This window comes from Apodemus sylvaticus, chromosome 3 (genome assembly GCF_947179515.1).
Source record: "Apodemus sylvaticus chromosome 3, mApoSyl1.1, whole genome shotgun sequence".
Lineage (NCBI taxonomy): Eukaryota > Metazoa > Chordata > Mammalia > Rodentia > Muridae > Apodemus > Apodemus sylvaticus.
In genome coordinates, this window is record NC_067474.1 from 32,928,856 (window position 1) to 32,949,490 (window position 20,635).

The 20,635-nt window shown below is 38.4% G+C and overlaps 1 protein-coding gene across 1 annotated transcript in view; it reads left to right on the top strand.

Moving 5' to 3' along the window:
• Nucleotides 1–20,635, top strand: part of Cngb3 (cyclic nucleotide gated channel subunit beta 3) — a 217,912-nt gene that overhangs the window by 129,634 nt on the left and 67,643 nt on the right. The window contains exons 11-12 of the mRNA XM_052175774.1: nucleotides 12,622–12,763; nucleotides 20,220–20,379. Coding sequence (XP_052031734.1) covers nucleotides 12,622–12,763; nucleotides 20,220–20,379 — 302 coding nt within the window. The remainder of the gene's footprint in view (nucleotides 1–12,621; nucleotides 12,764–20,219; nucleotides 20,380–20,635) is intronic.

Here is a 20,635-nt window from a genome sequence, read left to right on the forward strand (position 1 = left end):
CAAAACATAATCCATACATCAAATGAGGTACAAGAAGAAAGGAGGAGTGGCCCCTTGTTCTGGAAAGACTCAGTGAAGCAGTATTTGGCAAAACCAGAACGGAGAAGTGAGAAGGGGTGGGTGGGAGGACAGGGGGAGAGAAGGGGGCTTATGGGACTTTCCGGGAGTGGGGAGCTAGAAAAGGGGAAATCATTTGAAATGTAATTAAAAAATATATCGAATAAAAAAAATTAAAAAAAAAGAAGTAAGCAGAGCAAGATTGCTCTGTGACCTTTCTTAGAGAATAATGTGTTTATTGTGTACCCTCAAACACAAAAGGAAAGGCAAATGTATTGGTTGCCAACACATTAGATTTCATTCTACACCACAAACCAACATGGGTTTCTATCCACACTAAAAATCTCTTATACTTGAAACAAAATAGTCAACAAATCAAAACTGGAGAGAATACTTACAAACCATATATATGATAATGGGTTAATGTCCCAAAATATGAGAAACTCCTGCAATTTAATAGCAAAAGCTTTTAAAGATCAAGGCTTTAAATGACACTTTTTGAATACAGAGGCATGGCTGATTAGAACATAAAGGATGCTCAAAATTGTTCATCATCAGGAAATACATATCAAAACTACAACATGGTATCATATTGCCACAGGTAGAATTTTAATGAACAAAAAAGGGAAAACGGGTGTTTGGGAAACACAGGAAAGGTTGGGGTGAAATGAGTGTCTCTATATGGTCAATGACATGGAAATCAGTATAGAAAACAGATTTTTCAGCATCTCACATATTTTAAATGTCTTTTCAATTATGGACATTCTAATGAGTAAGATGGTAACCTCAGTATAGACTTGATTTGTACTTTTCTGATAATTGATGATATTGTGGGTTTTTATACTTTTTATTTAGATTATTTATTAAATTTTTATTTATTTTGCTTCTTGATTTTCTTATATGTTTACAGAAGCAGAATTTGCAGTTTCACATTTCCTTCATGTTTTATATTAAATTTTATCTTATTGTTTTAACTTGGAGCTGTGTGTTGTCATGCATTAAAAATTTATAGAGAGTCTATGTAATAAACCATCCAGATAGAATCTCCTTGAAAAGATTTATCTGCCTGGAGTGTAGATATTAGAGATAGACACCCTTGACCAATTAAGCTAATCCTAGAAAATCAATATGATGCCATCTAATTAAATTACAAATCTTACCTTTGGTTGGTCATGTCTTGGTGTGTAAGACATGTCTGAGAAAAGAATCCAAAAATAAACCACAGAGCATCAGAGCAGAAAATTTTCCAATTAACATAGCATGCTATTTAATATTTTAAAAGTTCAAAGCTAGCTCTTGAGACTTGGGAAATCAATGCGAACATTTCAGATTTAGCTGTCACTTTTAACATTTATAAATAAGAAGGTGAGAGCAGGTAATACTGTGTTTGCTCAAAAGTGATGTATAGTAGAACTGACCACATAGGAAAAAAATCTAGCCTCTTCCTACTCTATGGAGGTATTAAATGTTATATGCTTCCTGATCCCAGAAAACCAAATAACCCTATTAAAAAATGGGGTACAAAGCTAAACAAAGAATTTTTACATGAAGAACTTCGGATGGCTGAGAAGCATCTTAAAAAATGCTCAACTTCATTAGTCATTAGGGAAATGCAAATCAAAACAACCCTGAGATTTCACCTTACACCAGTCAGAATGGCTAAGTTTAAAAATTCAGGAGACAGAAGGTGTTGGCAAGGATGTGGAGAAAGAGGAACACTCCTCCACTGCTGGTGGGGCTGCAAATTGGTACAACCACTCTGGAAAGCAGTCTGGAAGTTCCTCAGAAAACTGAGCATGTCACTTGCGGAGGATCCTGCTATACCACTCCTGGGCATATACTCAGAAGATTCCCCAGCATGTAATAAGGATACATGCTCTACTATGTTCATAGCAGCCCTATTTATAATAGCCAGAAGCTGGAAAGAACCCAGGTGTCCCTCAATGGAAGAATGGATGCAAAAAATGTGGTATATATACACAATGGAGTAGTATTCAGCCATTAGAAACAATGAATTCATGAAATTCTTAGACAAATGGATGGAGCTGGAAAACATCATACTAAGGTAATCCAGTCTCAAAAGATCAATAATGGTATGCACTCACTAATAAGTGGATATTAGCCTAGAAAATTGGAATACCCAAAACATAATCCACCCATCAAATAAGGTAGAAGAAGAGCAGAGGGGTGGCCCCTGGTTCTGGAAAGACTCAGTGTAGCAGTATAGGGCAAAACCAGAACAGGGAAGTGGGAAGGGGTGGATGGGAGAACATGGGGAGGGAAGGGGGCTTATGTGACTTTTCGGGAGTGGGGAGCCAGAAAAGGGGAAATCATTTGAAATGTAAAAAAAAAAATATATCGAAGAAAAAAAAGAAAGAAAAAAATAAACCCACACATTGAGAACCTATAACCAAAATAAATTAATTGGTGGGACACATAAACTTGGGACTTGAAAAGTTGAACCACACCCATAAATTTACTTTTGTGCTTTGTGTCTTTGAAATCAAGACTGCCATTTTAAGTCAAAGTCTTCTGGATATTTACCCAGTGATACTTTTTTTTTTTTATTATTCGATATAATTTTTTATTTACATTTCAAATGATTTCCCCTTTTCTAGCCCTCCACTCCCCGAAAGTCCCGTAAGACCCCTTCTCGCCCCCTGTCCTCCCACCCACCCCTTCCCAATTCCCCATTCTGGTTTTGCCGAATACTGCTTCACTGAGTCTTTCCAGAACAAGAGGCCACTCCTCCTTTCTTCTTGTACCTCATTTGATGTGTGGATTATGTTTTGGGTATTCCAGTTTTCTAGGTTAATATCCACTTATTAGTGATTGCATACCATGATTCACCTTTTGAGTCTGGGTTACCTCACTTAGTATGATGTTCTCTAGCTCCATCCATTTGCCTAAGAATTTCATGAATTCATTGTTTCTAATGGCTGAATAGTATTCCATTGTGTAGATATACCACATTTTTTGCATCCACTCTTCTGTTGAGGGATACCTGGGTTCTTTCCAGCATCTGGCAATTATGAATAGGGCTGCTATGAACATAGTAGAGCATGTATCCTTATTACATGGTGGGGAATCCTCTGGGTATATGCCCAGGAGTGGTATAGCAGGATCTTCTGGAAGTGAGGTGCCCAGTTTTCAGAGGAACCGCCAGACTGATTTCCAGAGTGGTTGTAACAATTTGCAACCCCACCAGCAGTGGAGGAGTGTTCCTCTTTCTCCACACCCTCTCCTACACCTGCTGTCTCCTGAATTTTTAATCTTAGCCATTCTGACTGGTGTAAGATGAAATCTCAGGGTTGTTTTGATTTGCATTTCTCTAATGACTAATGAAGTTGAGCATTTTTTAAGATGCTTCTCCGCCATCCGAAGTTCTTCAGGTGAGAATTCTTTGTTTAACTCTGTACCCCATTTTTAATAGGGTTGTTTGGTTTTCTGGAGTCTAACTTCTTGAGTTCTTTATATATATTGGATATTAGCCCTCTATCTGATGTAGGATTGGTGAAGATCTTTTCCCAATTTGTTGGTTGCCGATTTGTCCTCTTGATGGTGTCCTTTGCCTTACAGAAACTTTGAAACTTTATGAGGTCCCATTTGTCAATTCTTGCTCTTAGAGCATACGCTATTGGTGTTCTGTTCAGAAACTTTCTCCCTGTACCGATGTCCTCAAGGGTCTTCCCCAGTTTCTTTTCTATTAGCTTCAGAGTGTCTGGCTTTATGTGGAGGTCCTTGATCCATTTGGATCTGAGCTTAGTACAAGGAGACAAGGATGGATCAATTCGCATTCTTCTGCATGCTGATCTCCAGTTGAACCAGCACCATTTGTTGAAAAGGCTATCTTTTTTTCCATTGCATGTTTTCAGCCTCTTTGTCGAGGATCAAGTGGCCATAGGTGTGTGGGTTCATTTCTGGATCTTCAATCCTGTTCCATTGATCCTCCTGCCTGTCAATGTACCAATACCATGCAGTTTTTAACACTATTGCTCTGTAGTATTGCTTGAGGTCAGGGATACTGATTCCCCCAGAATTTCTTTTGTTGCTGAGAATAGTTTTAGCTATCCTGGGTTTTTTTTTTTTTTTTTTTTTTTGTTATTCCAGATGAATTTGATAATTGCTCTTCCTAATTCTGTGAAGAATTGAGTTGGGATTTTGATGGGTATTGCATTGAATCTGTATATTGCTTTTAGCAAAATGGCCATTTTAACTATATTGATTCTACCGATCCATGAGCATGGGAGGTTTTCCCATTTTTTGAGGTCTTCTTCCATTTCCTTCTTCAGAGTCTTGAAGTTCTTGTCATACAGATCTTTCACATGTTTGGTAAGAGTCACCCCAAGATACTTTATACTGTTTGTGGCTATTGTGAAGGGGGTCATTTTCCTAATTTCTTTCTCAGCCTGCTTATCCTTTGAGTATAGGTAGGCCACTGATTTGCTTGAGTTGATTTTATAACCTGCCACTTTGCTGAAGTTGTTTATCAGCTGTAGGAGCTCTCTAGTGGAGTTTTTTGGGTCACTTAGGTAGACTATCATGTCATCTGCAAATAATGATAGTTTGACTTCTTCCTTTCCAATTTGTATCCCTTTGACCTCCTTATGTTGTCGAATTGCCCGAGCTAGTACCTCAAGTACAATATTGAAAAGATAAGGAGAAAGGGGCAGGCAGCCTTGTCTAGTCCCTGATTTCAGTGGGATTGCTTCAAGTTTCTCTCCATTTAGTTTGATGCTGGCTACCGGTTTGCTGTATATTGCTTTTACTATGTTTAGGTATGGGCCTTGAATTCCTGTTCTTTCCAAGACTTTAAGCATGAAAGGATGCTGAATTTTGTCAAATGCTTTTTCAGCATCCAATGAAATGACCATGTGGTTTTGTTCTTTGAGTTTGTTTATGTAGTGGATTGCATTGATGGATTTCCATATATTGAACCAACCCTGCATTCCCGGGATAAAGCCTACTTGATCATGGTGGATGATCGTTTTGATGTGTTCTTGGGTTCGGTTGGCAAGAATTTTATTGAGTATTTTTGCATCGATGTTCATAAGGGAAATTGGTCTGAAGTTCTCTTTCTTTGTTGCATCTTTTTGTGGCTTTGGTATCAGCGTAATTGTGGCTTTGTAGAAGGAATTGGGTAGTGTTCCTTCTGTTTCTATTTTGTGGAATAGTTTGAAGAGTATTGGTGTTAACTCTTCTTTGAAGGTCTGATAGAATTCTGCACTGAAACCATCTGGTCCTGTGCTTTTTTTGGTTGGAAGACTTTCTATGACTCCTTCTATTTCTTTAGGCATTATGGGACTGTTTAGATGGTCTAGTTGGTCCTGATTAATTTTGGTATTTGGTATCTGTCAAGGAAATTGTCCATTTCCTCCAGATTCTCCAGTTGTGTTGAGTACAGGCTCTTGTAGTAGGATCTGATGATTTTTTGGATTTCCTCAGTTTCCGTTGTTATATCTCCCTTTTCATTTCTAAGTTTGTTAATTTGGATACTTTCTCTGTGCCCTTTGGTCAGTCTGGCTAAGGGTTTATCTATCTTGTTGATTTTCTCAAAGAACCAGCTCCTGGTTTTATTGCTTCTTTGTATGGTTCTCTTTGTTTCCACTTGATTGATTTCAGCCCTGAGTTTGATGATTTCCTACCTTCTACTCCTCCTGGGTGAAATAGCTTCTTTTTGTTCCAGGGCTTTCAGGTGTGTCATTAAGCTGGTAATGTATGCTCTCTCCATTTTCTTTTTGAAAAGGCATTCAGGGTTATGAGTTTTCCTCTTAGCACTGCTTTTATTGTGTCCCATAGATTTGGGTATGTTGTGTTTTCATTTTCATTGTGTTCTAAAAAGTCTTTAATTTCTTTCTTTATTTCTTCCTTGACCAAGGTATCATTGAGTAGAATATTGTTCAGTTTCCACGTGTATGTGGGTTTTCTGTTGTTTTTGTTGCTATTGAAGACCACTTTTACTCCATAGTGATCTGATAGGAGGCATGGGATTAGTTCGATCTTCTTATATTTGTTGAGGTCTGTCTTGTGACCAATTATATGGTCGATTTTGGAGAAGGTACCATGAGGTGCTGAGAAAAAGATATATTCTTTTGCTTTAGGATAGAATGTTCTATATATATCTGTTAAATCTAATTGGTCCAAAGCTTCAATTAGTTTCATTGTGTCCTTGTATAGTTTCTGTGTTCCTGATCGGTCCATTGAGGAAAGTGCAGTGTTGAAGTCACCCACAATTATTGTGTTAGGTGCAATGTGTGCTTTGAGTTTTAATAAAGTTTCTTTTACGAAAGAGGGTGCCCTTGCATTTGGAGCATAGATGTTCAGGATTGAGAGTTCTTCGTGTTGTATTTTTCCTTTGACCAGCAAGAAGTGTCCCTCAGAGTCTCTTTTGATGACTTTGGGTTGAATGTCAATTTTATCTGATATTAAAATGGCTACTCCAGCTTGTTTCCTGAGACCATTTGCTTGTAAAATTGTCTTCCAGCCTTTTACTCTAAGGTAGTGTTTGTCTTTGACCCTGAGGTGTGTTTCCTGTAAGCAGCAAAATGTAGGGTCCTGTTTACGTATCCAGTCAGTTAGTCAGTGTCTTTTTATTGGAGCATTAAGTCCATTGATGTTAAGAGATATTAAGGAATAGTGATTGTTACTTCCTGTCATTTTTGACGTTATTTTTTAAATTTGATTGCTTAACTTCTTTTGGGTTTGATGAAAGGTTACTATCTTGCTTTTTCCAGGGTGAAGTTTCCCTCCTTGTATTGGTGTTTTCCTCCTATTATCCTTTGTAGGGCTGGGTTTGTGGATAGATATTGGGTAAACTTGGTTTTGTCATGGAATATCTTAGTTTCTCCATCTACGGTGATTGAGAGTTTTGCTGGATATAGTAGTTTTGGCTGGCATATGTGTTCTCTTAGAGTCTGCATGAGATCTGCCCAGGACCTTCTAGCCTTCATAGTCTCAGGTGAAATGTCTGCTGTGATTCTGATAGGTGTTCCTTTATATGTTACTTGGCCTTTTTCTCTTACTGCCTTTAATATTCTTTCTTTGTTTAGAACATTTGGTGTTTTGATTATTATGTGACGGGAATTATTTCTGTTCTGGTCCAGTCTGTTTGGAGTTCTGTAGGCTTCTTGTATGTTCATGGGCATCTCGCTCTTTATGGTTTTCTTCCATAATTTTATTGAAGATATTTGCTGGCCCTTTAAGTTGTAAATCTTCACTCTCATCTATGCCTATAATCCTTAGGTTTGGTCTTCTCATTGTGTCCTGGATTTCCTGGATATTTTGGGTTACAAGCTTTTTGCATTTTGCATTTTCTTTAACTGTTGAGTCCATGGTTTCTATGGAATCTTCAGCATCTGAGATTCTTTCTTCTATCTCTTGTATTCTGTTATTGATATTTGCATCTCTGTCCCCTGATTTCTTCCCAAGGCTTTCTATCTCCAAAGTTGTCTCCCTTTGAGTTTTCTTAGTTGTTTCTACTTCTGATTTTAGATCCTGGATGGTTTTGCTTAGCTCCTTCACTTGCTTGTTTGTGCTTTCCTGTAATTCTTTTTTTTGTGTGTTTCCTCTTTCATGACCTCAGTCTGTTGACCAAAGTTCTCCTGTATTTCTTTAAGTGTTTTTTGCGTTTCCTCCTTATTGGCTTTTGTATTCTCCTGAATTTCTTTCAATGACTTTTGTGTTTCCCTTGCAAGGGCTTCTAACTTTTGATCCATTTTCTCCTGAATTTCTTTAAGTATGTCCTTCATGTGTTCCTGTACCAGCATCATGATCAGTGATTTTAGATCCAAATCTTGTTTTACTGGTGTGATGGGGTATCCAGGACATGCTGGTAGAGGAGAATTGGGTTCAGATGTTGCCATATTGCCTTGATTTCTGTTAGTGACGTTCCTGTGTTTGCCTTTTTCCATCTAGTTCTCACTGGTGTTAGTTGGTCTTGTCAATGCTGGACTCACCAGTGCAAGCTGCCCCTTCCCAGGTGGCCTCTGGTGCACAGCTTACCTCCTGCACTGCCTGGAGACAGGGTGCTGTTGCCCAGGCTGTTCAGATCCCGAAGCAGACACCCGAAGGCTCCTGCTGGGGCCTGCTGGATTCACTGGAGCACACAGATCTCTCCCAGCTGGCCGCCCGGAAGCCCCTCTTGCCTCTTGCAGGACCTGGAGATGTAGTGTTGCTGCCCAAGCTGATCTGGATCCAGAAGCAGAGAGAGCTGAGCTGAGGGCTCTCGCCAGAGGTCTCAGGACTGGTACCCAAGCTCTGGGCCACAGGAGGAAGCCGCCCTGTGAGCTCCCAGACTGCCCCTGGGTGCACACCGGGTCTCCTGCACTTCCTGGAGATGGAGCACTGTGGCCCTGGCCGTTCATATCCCAAAGCAGGCACCCGAAGGCTCCCTCTGGGGCCCGCTGGATTCACCAGAGCACACCGACCTCTTTCCGCTGGCCGCCCGGATGCCCCTCTTGCCTCTTGCAGGACCTGGAGATATGGTGTTGTGGCCCAGGCTGATCTGGATCCGGAAGCGGAGAGAGCTGAGCTGAGGGCTCCCACCAGAGGCCTCAGGTTCAGAGATACTTTTAATATCTTCTCACTTGATTCTATACTCTCCAAAAAAAAGTTAGTGGGATCTTTGTTCCTAGTTTTGTTGTGGTAATTGGTCCTATATCCTCCAGGTAAAAATATCCCACATCCTATGAGTCCTGCTTAGTTGATTCTGTGGACTCACAGAGACTGTAGCAACAATCAGGGTACCTGTATGGATCTGATCATCTACAGCTATGTTACAGTTGGATAGTTTGGTGTTCCTATGGAACTCCTAACTCCTAAAAGAGGAGGGATTGTCTCGGATTCTTTTGGCTGCTTTGATAACTCTTTCTTCTTACTGGGTTACCTCATCTACCTTGATATGAGGTTATGCCCTTGGTCTTATTGCAACTTGACATGCCATGTTCAGTCAATATCCCTATTCTTTTTGAAGGGAAATGAAGGAGGAGGAGATGTGATCCAGGGGAGTATATAGGTGGGAAAGGGGCTGGAAAAGTGGAGGAAGAGAAACTGCTGTTGGGCTATAATATAAGAGAGAAGAATTTTTAAAATCCCATATTCTTTAAAACATTGAATTTGAAAATTATTTACTTATAGATTTAATTTACTGGGTAATAAATTTTAAACAATCATATATCATTCTTTCTAAAACTCCATTTCTTAGTATTTGAAAATGATTACCCTTGAGATCTCTACCTTTTCTCTGGAAGGGAACAGCTAGGAGCACACAGGGCCTAAGATTGCATACACATGGATGTCAGAGCACAACTTTGTAGAATTACTTCTCTCTTTCTACCATTACATGAAATCCAAGGCTTGAACTCATGTGAAACAAGGACTTTTCCCATGGATCAATCTCTTGTGGCCCATCACCCAAAATGCTTTAATTTAATATTTTAATGAGCCTATAAAGAGAGTAGTTTTCCTTGTAGGATTTTTTGAACATACTTCATTTTGGTTGGTTTTACATCCACCCTCCTCTTCCTCATCTTTCTGTCTCTCCTCCTCACTGAACTTTTATGTCTCCAATATTTCCATTTCATTATATCATGTGTTCTATTGTATTTCTAAATGCTCTCCTTAAAGACTCCTTTCCATTTAATTGATGCCTTACTAGTATCCCAGAATTTACCATCATGTATGCAACCTAGATCTGCATATGAGAGAGAACATATGGTACTTGCCTTTCTGACCTTGAGTTGCCTCTTTGATGTTTTCCAGTTCAACTCATTTTTTAATTTCATAACTAATTTTTTATGGCTAAATAAAATTTAACGGTATGTTATACATTTTCCTCATCCAATCATTTGCCAGTAGAAATCCAAGCTTATTTAACTTCCCGCCTCTTGCATATAGTGCAGCAGTGAGCATGGATATGGATGACAAAATCCTTAGGGAATATACCGAGGAGAAGTACCACTGAGTCATTGAGTACTTCTATTTTATAAATAAATACCTAACTAAGTCAGAATTCTGTAAAAAGTTCTAATCTACCATGAACACCAGAAAGGGGGAAAAAAACTAATTGAGACCCACTGAGTCCATCGACTATGTATGAGATATTTGGATTTTTAAAATCTACTTTAATTCTTTGAGAATTCTATACAATGTACTGTGGTCATTAATCACCTGTCACTCCTCTCTAACTCCTCACATATCTTCCTGACCTCCCCACCACCCCAAACCTAATGTCTTTAAAAGAAATTGGGACTCCAATTTGTGTTACCCATATATTCCTAGGTGTGAGACCATCCATTGAACCATGGTATGTCAAACAAGATGCATACAGTTAAGCAAAAGTGACTGTCTTTCACCCAGAAGCCATCCACTGTCCACAGCTCTTGAGTCAGAAGTGGGTCTTTCCAACGCCTTCTCATTCTCTGCTAAAGTATTAACTGCCTTGATCTTGTACAAGTGTTGTGGGCACCCAGAGCTGCTGCACACGCAAAAGCTCAGTCACTCTGGCATGTCTAAAAGTTCCCAACCCAAGTCTTACAATTCTTCTTTCCCCCTTCCATATGCAAGAATATTTTTAAGGATACAGTAGGAATGCCTGACACAGGATATATTATCAGAGCCAAGTAGCTTTATTTGGTGTTCTGAAGTCCTAGATAAATTATCTATTCCATCCAAAAATGGTTTCCTTACTTAGAAAAATGCCCTTATTTCTTTTCACATTTGCATATCCATATTCAGTAAGTAATATAATAAAATATAGAGATGGGGGTCCCTAAGCCCACTGACAATTTTTCTTCTCTCTCCTCTGCTCCCCCCTACACCTGATCCCCATGCGATGCTCCTATCTCCATCCCCTTTCCCATCCAGTTCCTTCCCTTCATTTTCCCTTCTGAGAAAGATTCAAGCATCCTCCCTTGGGACCTTCTTGTTATGTGGCTTCTTTGTGTCTGTGTAGTGTAGCATGGTTATCCTGTACTTTATAGCTAATAGTCATTTATAAGTGAGTACATACATGCATGTGCTTTCAGGTCTGGTTATCAATCACATTTGGGATGGTATTTTCTAGTTCCATCCATTTGCCTGCAAAATTCATTATGTTCTTGCTTTTAATAGTGAATAGTATTAGGGTAATACTCAGGGGCAGGGGCTCCCCATTCTCAGAGGAAACCTGGAGTGGGTAGTGAGGGTAGGAGTTGTGTGAGGGGAGACTGGGAGAATGGAGGGCTGATATCGGGATATAAAATGAATGAATGAATAAATAAATAAATATTTAGAAAAGATAGTAAACACATAAATATTTATGTGCCTTTTTCATTTCTGGAAACAAGTCTAAATTATAAAGAGTGATCAGCTTTCTCAACATATTGGTAGTTTGGTAACTAAAATTTTTGTCACATTTATTTGTTTTAGAGAGGTTGAGGGGCAGCACAGTGTGCATGTGGTATTCTCCTTTTCTGATGCAGATTCCCAGTTATTGAACTCAGGTTATCAGGCATGTTGGCAAGTATCTTTACCTGCTGAGTCTGCCAATTTAAAGAGAGCCTCAAATTCCTTGACATCCCTGTCATTGAGAGATGGACCCTAATGTATCTTCTAATTCAAGCTAGTCCTAGGAATTTGCTTGACAAATAGAACAAGGCAAGAGATTGCGATATTATGGGGTTTCAGGATTATGATATCCTTTTAAGCTACATATTGGGCTATGATCAATCTAACAGAAGCAGCAGCTATTAAGAAGTCCATGAGCTTATATATTATGGTTTGATTTTTGTCTTCTTATGGTGTGGAGGGGCATCTTCATGTGTTTGTATTTCTGAATCTTTTTCTTTGTTTTTATTTTCTTTTCTGTTGTGCTATATTTTCTCTGTCTCTTTCCTTTGTTTTCTTCTGATTTGTTGATTGGTTTGTCTGTTGGTTTCTAAAAAAGACAGAGAGAAAAGCTATAGAGGTGGGTGGGTGAGGATGTGGGGAAGATCTTTAAGGAGACAAAATGAAAGTATATAGCGAAAAAACTTATCTTGTAACTGAAAAAAAAGTTCATGAACATTGAGACAGGCAGAGTTTGAGGAAGCACAATCCTAGTCTCATTAAAAAGATAAGATACTGGTATCTACTACCAACCTGACCAGGCTTAGATGTGTAAGGGAAGAACATTCCTTGGGCATTCCAAGAAAAGATTACATGGAGAAAAACATGCATACCAAGGCAAGAGTGAGATTCAAGGGACAAAGCATATGACCTCAAGCACATCTTCCCAAACGTCTCCAAACATCCAAGTGGCTACAAGTTGTTTATTCACTGTGGAACATAGAGAGTGTGTGTGTGCTAAGTTTTATATAAATCTCTCACCCAAGAAACAGAAGCCTGATAAAACAGTCCACCAATTTTTGGAAATAGCTAGCAAAGACCCTCCTTGTGTATAAGTGTCTAATCATTTCCTAATGTTTATTAAGAAGTTTACAGTAGCACACATATTGCTTGCCAGTTCCTGCATACATGAACTATGTGTGTGAGCAAATGATATTACACAATGGTATGTACAAGAGAATCTATGCATCTTTTTTACAGGTATCTGCGATGTTTATATTGGGCAGTTCGAACTTTAATTACTATCGGGGGCCTTCCAGAGCCACAGACTTCATTTGAAATTGTTTTTCAACTCTTGAATTTTTTCTCTGGAGTTTTTGTGTTCTCCTGTGTAATTGGTCAGGTAAGCTGACAATGTATCCCTATGTACAAAGTATGTTCATTTTTAAAAGATTAACAATATTTATCAATTTTACAGAGGAAATATTGAAATCTGTGGTCTTTTTGCTCCTTTCTCTTCCTTAATGGTATGGAAAAGAATGTACTTGGATCAACATTACAGCATTGACTTTTGGTGAGGTAACAGACTCACTTCTTAGTCTAGGCTAGTTTCAAACATACGGTCGGTCCTCTTTCCTCTCGTTGAAAACTGGATTCAAATTCTTAGTGCTAGAATTACCCAGATGGTTTTCCATTTGGGGCATTAAATTTTCTAGAAGACCTGCCAGCCAATTTTGTTAGGATATAAACCCTTTGAATTTACAGTAAAAACATTATAATTCATAATACATAATGGAGTGTAGAATTTGAGTCAGGTGTTTCAAAGAGCATGTATTCTTGAATAATGTGTTGCAAAATGCACAACTGAAACTGGGCCTGTGAAGTATGAGAACCAGGGCTACAATGAAGTTATGCAAGACTGCCTGGGCAAACTCTACCAGAGACACTTGATACTCATTAGATATTTTATTTAATTTTTGGTCATTATGAATTCAGAAAATACTTATTGTCTTGATTTTGTAGCCCCCACATTCAGTTATCCAAGTCCATATAAGGTTATAATGCATGATTTATGAACTCCAACTATCTCACAAAGTCAATAAACACACTAGAAAAGCTATTGATTCCTAACACATTCATTGCAGTGATAAAATTCATTCTGAAACAATAAAAACTACTTATCATGATATTTGATACTGCTAAAAAATTGTCAGAACTCAAATAGCACATCAATTAATGTTAAGTGTCTGCTAAACATGACATTTGGCAGAGGTTCAGAAGCCATCTCCAGTTTGGTAAAGGGAATCCTCTCAGGTTATGTGGGACAGATGAATATGAGGTATTTCAAGAGTATTCAGTTATCATCAACAGGCAGTTCTGTTGATCATAACCAGTTATGAAAATATGTCAGTGATAAATCAAGAAATGTGTCTGAGATCCAAACAGCACTGATGAGACAAAGAGCTTTTGGAAGTAAGAAGCAAGTTCAAGAATAAAATAATTTAAGAATTCTAAATATTAAATCTGAATTTTGCCTTGAAAGCAATGGGAAGCCAGCCTAGGAAGGACATTGAATGAGGAGATTCAATTATAATTATAATATAGACTAAATAGGACCAGCATTTTTAAATATGTTTTTAAAGATTTATTCATTTTATATATATGAGTACACTCTACCTGTCTCCAGACACACCAGAAGATGGCATCAGATCCCATTACATATGGTTGTAAGCTACCATATTGTTGTTGGGAATTAAACTCAGGACCTCTGGAAGATCAGCTAGTGCTTTTAACTGTTGAGCCATTTGTCTAGCCTTAAATATGTGTTTTATTATTGCCTAGGTGTAGCAACTAGCAGATTAAGGACAACTGCTATTAAAAAAGTGGTCCCTTCACAATAGCCACAAACAGTATAAAGTATCTTGGGGTGACTCTTACCAAACATGTGAAAGATCTGTATGACAAGAACTTCAAGACTCTGAAGAAGGAAATGGAAGAAGACCTCAAAAAATGGGAAAACCTCCCATGCTCATGGATCGGTAGAATCAATATAGTTAAAATGGCCATTTTGCCTAAAGCACTATACAGATTCAATGCAATACCCATCAAAATCCCAACTCAATTCTTCACAGAGTTAGAAAGAGCAATTATCAAATTCATCTGGAACAACAAAAAACCCAGGATAGCTAAAACTATTCTCAGCAACAAAAGGAAATCTGGGGGAATCAGTATCCCTGACCTCAAGCAATACTACAGAGCAATAGTGTTAAAAACTGCATGGTATTGGTACAGTGACAGGCAGGAGGATCAATGGAACAGGATTGAAGATCCAGAAATGAACCCACACACCTATGGCCACTTGATCCTCGACAAAGAGGCTGAAAACATCCAATGGAAAAAAGATAGCCTTTTCAACAAATGGTGCTGGTTCAACTGGAGGTCAGCATGCAGAAGAATGCGAATTGATCCATCCTTGTCTCCTTGTACTAAGCTTAAATCCAAATGGATCAAGGACCTCCACATAAAGCCAGACACTCTGAAGCTAATAGAAAAAAAAATGGGGAAGACCCTTGAGGACATCGGTACAGGGAGAAAGTTTCTGAACAGAACACCAATAGCGTATGCTCTAAGAGCAAGAATTGACAAATGGGACCTCATAAAATTACAAAGTTTCTGTAAGGCAAAGGACACCATTAAGAGGACAAATCGGCAACCAACAAATTGGGAAAAGATCTTCACCAATCCTACATCAGATAGAGGGCTAATATCCAATATATATAAAGAACTCAAGAAGTTAGACTCCAGAAAACCAAACAACCCTATTAAAAAATGGGGTACAGTGTTAAACAAAGAATTCTCACCTGAAGAACTTGGGATGGCGGAGAAGCATCTTAAAAAATGCTCAACTTCATTAGTCATTAGGGAAATGCAAATCAAAACAACCCTAAGATTTCATCTTACACCAGTCAGAATGGCTAAGATTAAAAATTCAGGAGACAGCAGGTGTTGGAGAGGGTGTGGAGAAAGAGGAACACTCCTCCACTGCTGGTGGGGTTGCAAATTGTTACAACCACTCTGGAAATCAGTCTGGCGGTTCCTCCGAAAACTGGGCACCTTACTTCCAGAAGATCCTGCTATACCACCCCTGGGCATATACCCAGAAGACTCCCCACCATGTAGTAAGGATACATGTTCTACTATGTTCATAGCAGCCCTATTTGTAATTGCCAGATGCTGGAAAGAACCCAGGTATTCCTCAACAGAAGAGTGGATGCAAAAAATGTGGTATATCTACACAATGGAGTACTATTCAGCCATTAGAAACAATGAATTCATGAAATTCTTAGGCAAATGGATGGAGCTAGAGAATATCATACTAAGTGAGGTAACCCAGACTCAAAAGGTGACTCATGGTATGCACTCACTAATAAGTGGATATTAACCTAGAAAACTGGAATACCCAAAACATAATCCACACATCAAATGAGGTACAAGAAGAAAGGAGGAGTGGCCCCTGGTTCTGGAAAGACTCAGTGAAACAGTATTCAGCAAAACCAGAACGGGGAAGTGGGAAGGGGTGGGTGGGAGGACAGGGGAAGAGAAGGGGGCTTGCGGGACTTTCGGGGAGTGGGGGGGCTAGAAAAGGGGAAATCATTTGAAATGTAAATAAATTATATCGAATAAAAAAAAAGTGGTCAAGGGTCTGAAAAGAAGGGAGCATCCCATACTGTGAAGATGAGGATATTGAACAAAATAATGAATTACTAGTGGGGGAGGCACTACAGTTGGGTAAGCATCAAAATTAGCTAATTTGGGTAATTTCATCAAGCTTTGAGATATAGGTCTATTGTTCCAGTGCCTAGTACTATCCTATAGAAGAAGTAGGAAAAGAAACTATATGATGACTCCACTGGGAATCCTGTCTGGCTACAGGAACTGGTTTCTTAAGGTTCCATATACTGTTGAGCATTTTGGTCACCCACATTGATTCCTAGGAACCTCTTCCTTTGGTATCTAGGTTACTTCACTCAGGATGATATTTTCTAGTTCCATCCATTAGCATGTAAAATTCATGAAGTCCTTTTTTAATAGCTGAATAGTATTCCACTGTGTAAATGAACCATATTTTCTGTCTCTATTCTTCAGTTGTGGGACATCTGAATTGCTTCTGCTTCTGGCTATTATGAATAAAACTGCCATGAACATAGTGGAGCACATGACCTAATGGTTTAGTAGAGTATATTTTAGGTATATACCCAGGAGCAGCATAGCTGGGTCTTCAGGTAGAACTATTTTCAGTATCTTCATAAACCACTACATTGATTTCCAGAGTGGTTGTACAAGTTTGCAATCCCACCAGCAACTGAGGAATGTTCCCCTTGCTCAACACCCTCTCTGATATGTACTGTCGATTGAGTTTTTGATCTTAGACATTCTGATTGGGTAAGGTAGAATCTCAGGGTCATTTTGATTTGCACTTCCCTGATGATGACAGGTGTTTGAATATTTCTTTAAGTGCTTATCAACCATTAGAAATTGCTCTGTTGAATATTCTCTGTTTAGATCTCTATCCTATTTTTAAGTGTGTTATTTGATTTGTTGATGTCTAATTTCCTGAATTCTTTATATATTTTGGGTATTAACCCTCATTCAGATGTATGGTTAGTGAAGATCATTTCGCAGTCTGTAGGCTGACATTTCATCCTATTGACAGTGTCCTTTGCCTTGCATGAAGCTTTATAGTTTCATGAGGCACCATTTGTCAATTGATAATGTTAGCATCTGAGCCATGGGTCTGTTCAGGAAACTTTCTCCTGTACTAATAAGTTAAAGGTTGTTTCCTGATTTCCTTTCTATTAGATTCAACGTATTCAGTTTTATGTTGGGGTCCTTGTTCCACTTGGACTTGAGTTTTGTGCAGGGCAATAAATGTGTATCTATTTGCATTCTTCTATGTGCAGACTGCCAGTTAAACCAGCATCATTTGTTGAAGATGCTTTCTTTTTTCCATTGTATAGTTTTGACTTCTTTGTCAAAAATCAAGTGTCCATAGGTATGTGAGTTTATTTCTGGGTCTTTGAATCTATTCCATTGATCAGCTATCTGTTTCTGCTCCAATACTATGCAGTAATCATTACTATTGCTCTATAATATAGCTTGAAGTCAGGGATGGTGATTATTCCACAAGTTCTTTTATCATCAGGATTCTTTTGACTATCCTGGGTTTTGTGTTATTCTACATGAAGTTGAGAGTTGTTCTTTTTACATCTTTATAAAGTTGTGTTGGAATTTTGATGGGAATTACATTGTATCTGTAGACTGCTTTCAGTAATATGGCCATGTATACTTGTTAATCCCACTGACCCATGACCATGGAAGATCTTTTCAACTTTTGGGGTCTCCTTCAGTTTCTTTCTTCAGGGACTTGAAGTTTTGTCATATAGGTCTTCACTTGCTTGGTTAAAGTTCCATCAAGGCATTTCATATTATTTGTGGCTATTTTTAAATGCACTGTTTCCCTAATTTCTTTCACAGCCTGTTTATCATTTGTGTAAAGGAGGGCTAGTGATTTGTTTTGTTTGTTTTTGAGTTAAGTTTGTATTCAGTCAGTATGCTGAAGGTATTTCGGCTGCAGGAGTTCTCTGGTAGGATTTTTAGGTCACTTATGTATATTATTGCATCATCTGCAAATAGTTATACTTTGACTTATTCCTTTCTAATATGTATCCCCTTAACCTCCATTAGTTGTCTTATTACTGTATCTATAACCACAAGTTTATATTCAGCCACTTTGCTGAAGCTGTTTATCAGTTGTAAGAGTCTCCTTCATTGTAAAAGTCTTATAGAGATCAGGGATTTAAGGGTCATACATAAATATAACGAAAGCAATATGCAGCAAGCCAATAGCAAACTTGATGGTGAGAAACTTGAAGCAATCCCACTAAATTCAGGGGCAAAACAAGGCTGCCCACTCTCTTCCTGTCTATTCAATATAGTACTTGAAGTTCTAACTAGAGTAATAAGACAATAAAAGTTTAAGAGGATGTAAATTGGAAAGGAAGAAGTCAAGAAATCACTATTTGAGGATGATATGAGAGAATGTATAAGTGACTCCCACAATTCTACCGGAGAATTCCTATAGCTGACAAACAACTTCAACAAAATTAACTCAGAGAAATTAGTAGCCCTCCTTCTGGTGATTCATATGTATGGGAAAATCTAATAAGTATAGTATACTTGCCGTTCAAATGGCATTTGAAGATGTAACCTGGGCAAGCAACACCTGAAACTGTGGTACTGATGTACAAGAGAAAGATTAAAGATGCATATAAACACTTGCCTTATGCTCTCAGAGTGATTAAAAGATGCTAGGAAGGAAAACAAAAACAAGAGTAAGAGAGCCTCAAACAGCATCGGCATGTATTCACAATCTATACATATAGTCATACCAGTGACTATGCCTCAAACTGACCATCAGTGTTTACTCCTGAATTCTACTTTCTGATATAATCCACACACCGTGATATTTTCTAACATTCTAACCATCATATGTTTCCCTAGACTGGAACTCATTGTGGAATACATATTACCCTCAATTCCTACATCAATGAAACCCAACACAGGTGAAGGATAGTACACAAGATGTTCAGATGAATACACTACAAATCCTTTGACCCTCAAAGCCGTTTAATAACTTTGTCCTTGAATCCCAGCTAACACCCTTGTTAAATCTCTCAACCTAACCTCTGATAAATCATGTCTGACAGCCTTCAAAAGCTGAATAATGCTGCTTGTGGTATGTGAGCATGGAAAGAGAAAATCTAGGTATTGAGATCATAGAAAAATATTTGGAGAACGTTGATGAATAAGAGCCTCTGAAAGACTGACATTAAGGACTGCCTGTATAGCTCTTTGCAAATACTTTGAAGAAGTAGTGGATTCCAGTACCTCTAAAACTGTAAATTGAGGAAGCCATCACAATGTAAGGTATTTGAGCTACATTTTTTCAAAAAAATCAAGAGTTTTTTTTTTTTTCCAGAAGCAGAAAAGACTCCACAGCTACTAGAACGAATGAGCAAAGTATTAGTAAGGCCTGGCTTTCTTCCTATAATAAACTCACAGTCAAAGCAAATTTATTACCACTTGCTTCTCTCTATGTGAGAGGAACAGCCGAGCAATATATCTTTTTTGTGCTGAGACCTTAAAGATCAGCTTTTAACCTAGAGTGTGTTTTTATGGCTGAGTTATAAACATCTGAGAACTAAACCTGACAGTTCCTTAAGGACTGTCACAACGGCAGACAACGCTTCAGTAATTTCAGCACATTTCAACTTCTGCTGAATACTGTGCCTTGAGCATGGTACGATTTGATTTTATCTGTCTAAACAACACAAAGGGAAGAGCAGAGGCTGAAATTGCATGAGACAAGCCTATGGACGCAACCACCCTGGCTGATCTGTGAACGGTACTTGAGCAGAGAGACTCTCAAAACCGACTAGCCATTCTACAGGATAATTGCTCATCTCTGGTTACATTTCCCTTGCATCTGTGCAGGGATTATAGTTGCTTTAAAATGTCAACTATCATTTTCACAGTAATTTATAAGAATATGAAGATTGTGTGCAGTCACTTGCATTATGAGACCAAAGCCTCACAAAAAAATAAAAAATCTCACATTATTGGTCTAATGGGCCTTATTATTGTGAACGAGATAATCTCATTTCCTACCTTTTATTAGGACCTGATGTCGGTGTGTTAAAATCAAGCAATCAGGGCAATAGACAGGGATATTGTGTAAGGACAAGCAATTCAGATGGAATTTCTCTCCTGGGTGTGAATGACCATATTTATGGTTTTAGATGCGTGATGTAATTGGGGCAGCAACAGCCAATCGTAACAACTTCCAAGTCTGCATGGACCATATCATTGCCTACATGAACAAATACTCCATTCCTCAGAGTGTGCAGTATCGAGTTCGGACGTGGCTGGAATATGCATGGAACTCACAAAGAATCCTAGGTGAGCATAACCAATGACTGATTACATTCCTGTAAACTTTATCACTAATTAAAAATATGTAAGATAAAAAGAGGAGATTTTTGGAATTGAATAGCAGGTTGAAAAACAAATGATCTCTCCAGCATTAATTTAACATGAATATGTTTTTCTTAAATATAGAGTCATAACCCAAGGCAAGTCTTCAGAGAAAAAGATGAAAGTTTACTCAGTGCTGACCAGATGCTAGAAATTACACAGTTTGTTCACACACACACAC